Here is a 7,080-nt window from a genome sequence, read left to right on the forward strand (position 1 = left end):
AATTGGAAGCAAATGCATTGAACTAACGTCAAAGAATCAGAAACTTAATGCAAATGCAAATGCATCGAGCTAACCTTAAAGAATAATAATTAATGAGAAATCAGCAACTGGAGGGAAATGCATTTAATTAATCTCACATAATAATTAATAGGAAATCGAAAACGGGATGCAAATGCAAATGCATTGAACTAACCTCAAAGAATAATTAATGGGCCGGGAAATGGGAAACTTGATACAAATGCATTAAATTAACCTCAAAGAATAATTAACGAGAAGTTTGAAACTGGATGGTGTATGCATTGATCTAATCTCACAGAATAATTAATGGGAAATCAAAAACTAAATGCAACTATATTGAACTAACCTCAAAGAAGAACTAATGGGAAATCAAAAATTGGATGCAAATGCATCGAATTAACGTAAAATAATAATTTAAAGGAAATCGGCATCGGGATGCAAAAACATTGAACTAACCTCAGAGAATAATTATCGGAAAATCGAAAACTGGATACAACTATATTGAACTAAGCTCAACAAAAATAATTAACGGAAAATAGGACACTATATGCAAATGCATGAAACTAACATCAAAAGAATAATTAACGAGAAATCAAAAATTGAATGCAACAACATTAAGCTATCCTCAAAGACTAATTAACAGAAATAAAAAACTGGATGTAAATGCATTGAACTAAACTCAAAGACTAATTAACAGGAAATCGGAAACTAGATGCAAATGCATTGAAGTAACCTCAAAAAATAATTAATAGAAAATCGGTAACTGGACGCAACTGTATAGAAATAACCTCAACAAATAGTTAACGGGAAATTAGAAACTAAATGCAAATGCATCGAACTAACCTTAAAAAATAATTAACGAGAAAGAGGAAGCCTCAAAGAATAATTAACAAGAAATGGAAAACTTGATACAACTACATTGAGCTAGCCTCAAAAAATAATTAACGGGAGAAATCAGAAATCGGATGCAACTGCATTGAACTAACCTCATAAAATAATTAATGAAAAATCATACATTGAATGCAAATCCATTGAACTAACCTCAAAGAATAATTAACAGGAAATTGGAAACTAGAACTAATTTTAAAGAATAATTAACCGGGAAATAAAAACTAGATGCAAATGCATCGAACTAACTTCAAAAAATAATTAACGGAAAATCGGAAACTAGATGTAAATGCATTAACTAACTATCCTAAAAGAATAATTAACTAACGGGAAATTAAAAACTTGATAATCTTTGATGACCTTATATAATGTATCATATATAATTACTTTTATGTCATTTTGGCAAGGACATTACATAATAATCAATAAAAGTTGGTATTACACTTTTTTGCTAAAGGTAATTGATTAATAAAGAATAAGGGTTACAAAAGTGGAAGTTACATATTAAGAACTGCTTAATGAAGGTTACATCATATGTGTACCTTTCCTAAAACATCAATGATCTAGTGGACAAAACGAAAATAAGTGGTGTAGTGATTCTCTAGATTCTTCATGAAGAGTGGTCTACTATCCCACCATTTTCTTTCACCTTGAGCCAAGTTAGCCCCATGTTTAGCGCAGCTATCGGCTCCAAGGTTAGTCTCTCTCCAAGTGGCTGTGACATTAATCCATGCTGCCTGCTCCATCATAGTTTGCTACCTTTCTCAGACTCTCCAATGTATTTTATTCTCCGGAAAAGCTTGGACTACAGATTTCGAGTCACTTTCCACCCATATATATTTCTATCCCAGGTCCAGCGCTTTGTGTACAGCTTCCACAATAGCAACTGTTTCAGCCATGTAGTTAGTATTGACCCCCAGACCTCCTGCCGCTGCACCTATGAATTCACCCTTATAGTTTCGCATAACCATTCCCCAACCTGATCTCCCAGGATTCCCTCTCGAGCACCCATCAGTATTTATCTTTAATATTCCGAGTGGAGGAAGAGTCCAGAAACATTCAATGATTTTTGGTGCTCTTCTCAGCTTGTATTGAAGGTTGAAGACTCTAAGAATCTTTAAATCATGAATCGAGTTCTCCATATGCCCTGTAGATCTGTGGTGAGCTCGAATGATTGCTCGTCTTGCTAAAAAGCAAATGTGCGATAAGCTTGAGGGAGATGTAGTGTTTACCTTGCTGCTGCACATCCTGAAATGATTCTGGGTTCTTCTGAAAATGTCTTGAGCATAGTTCCATACTGTTTTGGCCAGAGTACATTGAAAGAGAATATGCTCCAGAGTTTCTTGCTGATTGAGGCAGATGCAACATCTAGAACCCAGCTGCATTTTTTGCCTTTGGAGTTGATCATCTGTTCGGGTTGCGCCGTGTGCCAGCTTCCATGCAATCCCTTGTGTTTTCGGTAGAGTTTTTGAGCCCCATATGAATTTACACCATGCTGGTTTGGCTGATTTCTTTCTGATGGTGTCATGAGCTTCCTAAATTGTGAAGTTCCCAGTAGAAGAACCTACCCATACCCTTGTATCCTTTCTTGCACTATTTGGCTGCGGGAGAGTGCCCAGTTCTATGCCCATTTGCTGCAATAGTTGAGTCATGTTTACCGAAAAATTCCAGTTATCTCCCTGAATACACTCACTGAGCTTTGACTGAAACTTGACAATCTCTTTTCGCTCTTCCTGAAAGAAGTCACAGAGCAGTTTATTCAACATCCAGTTCTCTCTCCAGAGATTGATAGAGGTGCCATTGCCCACCGTCCATCCATGAAGATGTTTCATCTCACTTAGTGCCCATTTGATACCATTCCAAACAGTGGAGGTTTTGTAATTTGACCATCCCCCTGTTCGATTGGTATATTTACCTTTCATGAAGGACGCCCAATCACAATCCTCTGTTAGAAGACTCCACACTTGTTTCATAAGCATTTAGAGATTTATATCTTGCAGTCTCCTTAACCCCAATCCCCCTTCCTCTATAGGCTTGCATGCTTTCTCCCATGATACCGTGATAGATTTCCGTTCTACCGGGTTTTCGCTCCAAATGAAATTTCTGATAATAGCTTCACATTCCTTTATCACTAATTTCGGCCACTTGTATATAGCCATATTATGCACTGGGATGTTGTTTAGAACATGTCGTGCAAGGACTACCCTTCCTTGGAAAGATAGTAATTTGCCGGCCCATCCCGAAGCTTTTCTTCTGATCTTATCCACCAAAGGAGCAAGTGCTACTTTCGTTACTCTCCCCATGACTAGAGGTACCCCTAGGTACTTTTCAGGGAGTTTTCCTTCCTTGATATTCAAAGTCTCCTGTATTAGCTGTTTCTGTCTGTTTCTCATTGGGCTGAGAAAAATCTTGCATTTGTCCTTGTTAATGATTTGTCCAGACGAGTCTTGATATCTATTAAGAATCTTGACAATCTGTCTGGTGCATCTCATGTTAGCATTACTGAACAAGAAAATATCATCGGCAAACATTAGGTGTGATGGACTACAGTATTTACCATTAACCACCATATGCCGAATCTTCTTCTCGTGGACAAGCTTGCTGATGTTTCTGCTTAAACAGTCCTCTGCTATCGCAAAAAGCATTGGAGATAGTGGATCACCCTGTTTCAGCCCTCTTTAGATAATTAATATGAAATCAGAAACTGTATGCAAATACATTGAACAAACCTCAAAGAATAATTCATGGAAATTTGAAAACTATATGCAATTGCATTGAAATAACCTAAAGAATATTTAATGGGAAATCGGAAACTGGATGTAAATGCATTGAACTAACCTCAAATAATAATTAATGGGAAATCAAAATTTGGATGCAACTGCATTGAACAAAACTCAAATAATAATTAACGGTAAATTTGAAACTATATGCAAATGCATCGAACTAGCCTCAAAACATAATTGTATTATATGTAGAGAGAATGTCTCGACAAATATAGGTTTGCAATTTAAGTGGTGTTTATTATCATATCTCTTTTCGTATAACATATGGGAATGTCTTTCTATTCAAGTATCTTCAATATCTTTTTGTCTTTATGTGGGCATTCTCAAGTTGTGGGGTTTTTATTCACATTGCAAGAAATTTAGATAAGTGATCAATATAATATTCATATCTTGCACAATGCTAATATTCATAAATATAAAAGCTCATGCATATTCTCTCTCCTCACCATATCGCTCTATTTTCCAAATAGAGCAATATTAAAGACTCCTAAAAAAAGGGAGGTGCTAATAATTAGAAACACCTCCCTGCATTTGTTTAATTCTCCTTTATCTATTCTCAAATTATAATCACCTCACCATCACATGAAAATTTTGCCCAATTTTGAAACTATCTGATGAAATATTAGAATTGAAGTTTTCAAAAAATAATTGGAAATAACCAAAAAAAAAGCCCCCACTTATTCTAAACACATAACCAACTTCTCCTTTTTGCTCGCCTCTATCAAGGCCTTACTTTCTTACTTTTATCATTTTCAATTCTTTTTAAGTTGAGGTTTTTTCGTGTGGGTGTTTATCGAATTGGCTTCTTCTCCTCAAGTGTATTCGATGACGCCCCTTTCTTCCATAAAATCTATTGCCCATTTCTTTGCAAAATCAATTGACTTTAATGAATTGAATTGCTTCTATAAAATCAAATGCTTATGGGCTTCTCTTCCAAAAAAATATTCTATTGTTCCCCTTTTTATGTTAGTAATAGTACTTGACAGCCAATCGAACATATAAGGTATGATATTATTGTTTAGTGTGTTCTTATTGTTTTTGTTATTTTAGATAATAAAAGTTTCACCAACGAAGGGTTTCACTATCCACTCTCTCCATGTTTAAACTTAACGACGAGTTTAAAAAAAAAAATCGCCCCCTTCCTCAAACTCTAAGGATGTATGATCTTCAATTTTTTACACATAAAAAACTCGAGCTTTGTTATTCATCCTCACCATATTCGTTTCAAGGTTGAAGCTCGCCTTTTCTAATTTCAAGTTGAAGCCATGCACATAACCAAACAAAGGAAGCTAAAAGGCTCCAGGTCGAAATCGAATGTTTGTGTTATCTAAAGTCGGCCTCTCCGCAATATGATCGCACGATGAACCTTTTGATGATCATATTGTGGACTCTCCGCAAGTCACAAGATTGAATATGTCGTCTCAAGTTGTTACTAGAGCCCAGCTACAGCAACAACAACTGCAGAACTCAAGAAAAAGAGGTAGAGGCAGGGCCAAAGGCTCAGGTAACAAGGGAAAAAACAAAAGATGGATCCCATGAAGATTTGCACTCATAATGTTAGGGGTTTAAATGATGTGAATAAAGCGAAGGCTCTAAATGCTTTCAGAATCAAGAATAAACTAGCTTGTTTTTGCCTTTTGGAAACGAAAGTTCGGCAAGAAAAATTTTTGAGTATCAGCAATGTCTGTTGCCCGTCTTGGAAGTTTGAACATAATTACTCCAGTGTAATTGCTGGATGCATTTGGTCCTCATGGGACCCTTCAGTTCTTGGGGTTTAAAAATTTTTGGAGAGCGATCAATTTATACATGCTCAGGTCACCATCCTTGCATCAGCGCAGATGTTTCATTTTATAGTAGTCTATGCAAGTAATAAAAGAGCGGAAAGGTGGATTCTCTGGCAAGATCCCATCAGTCTTAACACATCCTTCTCGGGTCCTTGGTGTGTGGCTGGTGATTTTAACAATGTCCTCTATTCTCACGAGAGGATTGGTACTGACTTGGTGCACCCTAGGGAAACTACTCCCTTTGCACATTGTCTCAACACCGTAAGTCTCTATGATCATAAATCCAGTGGAGGGTTCTTTACTTGGACTAACAATGGTTCTGGTTCTATGCGGAGATGGTCTAAGATAGACAGGTGTCTTATCAATTCCTTGTGGGCTACCCATTTCTCATCTTCTAGAGTGGAAGTTTTACCGCAAGGTCTTTTTGACCATACGAAGGTAACAAAGAAGTTGAAAAGACTCAAAGCAACTCTTAAAGCATGGAGTTGGCAGGTTTTTGGCGCACTGAAGACAAAGATTAATGACATAGATGAAGAACTTGAGTTGATTCTTGCTGAACAGGAAGACGACCCACACAATGAAGCTTTGCATCAGCTGGAACTTACTAAAGTTACTGAACTCACTGAAGCGAAAGAACTCGAAACAAAGATGTTGAGACAAAAAGCTAGAATATTGGAAGCATTTGAGGGAGAAAAGAATTTCTCATACATTCATGCAGTGACCAAGATTCGACTCAAGATTTCCCAGCTTACCGAAATTGCAAAGCTAGATGGCAGTATCCTTAGGCAACAAGAAGCAATCAAAGAATACATGGTAGAAGCATATGAGCAGAAGTACAAGGAGTCACCAGTTCAGTTGTGTCACCCATTGCTGAACTTAATTCCTGAGGCAGTTACTGAGGCAGATAATGCTCTTCTTGTAGCCATTCATAAACTTGATGAGATGAAGGCAACAGTGTACAGTATGGATCCGAATAGTTCTCCAGGACCAGACGGATACCAAGGCCTTTTCTATTAGCACTTATGGTCAATCATTGGTCAGGATGTTACCACTGCTATCATATCTTTTTTTCAACATAACAAGCTTCCACAAGGTATGAACTCAAGTTTTTTGGTGTTGGTGCCTAAATTTACAAATGCAACCATAGTTAACCATTATAGACCTCTTTGTCTTAGAAATTTTCTTTTTAAGATTATTACTAAGATTTTGTCCATTAGAATAAAAGATGTGGATAACAAAATAAATAGCAAAGAGCAACTTGCTTTTGTCAAAGGCAGAACAGGTGCCACTAGTATATGTTTAGCTTCAGAAATGATGAACGAGCTCGATATAAAAAGAAGGGGAGGTAATGTAGGACTGAAGCTTAATGTTGCACAAGCTATTGATTCTCTTAGCTGGAAATTCCTTCTGGAGGTGTTAAAGAGATTTGGCTTCAAAAAAGTGTGGTGTGACTGGATCCATACTATACTTAATAGTGCTAAAATCTCTATAATGATCAATGGAGGTCTGATAAGAGCCCAAAACTGTAGTTTTAACCCTGTAATAGACATACTTTTAGACCAATTATGTGAGTAATAATTAAGAGTTAACACTGATTACGTGTTTTT

At 36.6% G+C, this 7,080-nt stretch overlaps 2 protein-coding genes across 2 annotated transcripts; one reads left to right on the forward strand and one right to left on the reverse strand.

Annotated features, from left to right (window-relative positions):
• Window positions 1–1,748: 1,748 nt before the first annotated feature.
• Window positions 1,749–2,291, reverse strand: LOC147525030 (uncharacterized). Its single transcript, XM_086577803.1, has one exon. The coding sequence runs from the start codon at window positions 2,289–2,291 to the stop codon at window positions 1,749–1,751; it is 543 nt and encodes a 180-aa protein (XP_086433929.1).
• A 3,236-nt stretch (window positions 2,292–5,527) lies between these two features.
• On the forward strand, window positions 5,528–6,490 carry LOC147525031 (uncharacterized). The gene has a single exon (XM_086577818.1). The coding sequence runs from the start codon at window positions 5,528–5,530 to the stop codon at window positions 6,488–6,490; it is 963 nt and encodes a 320-aa protein (XP_086433944.1).
• The last annotated feature ends 590 nt before the right edge of the window (window positions 6,491–7,080 follow it).

This window comes from Coptis chinensis, chromosome 1 (assembly GCF_015680905.1).
Source record: "Coptis chinensis isolate HL-2020 chromosome 1, ASM1568090v1, whole genome shotgun sequence".
Lineage (NCBI taxonomy): Eukaryota > Viridiplantae > Streptophyta > Magnoliopsida > Ranunculales > Ranunculaceae > Coptis > Coptis chinensis.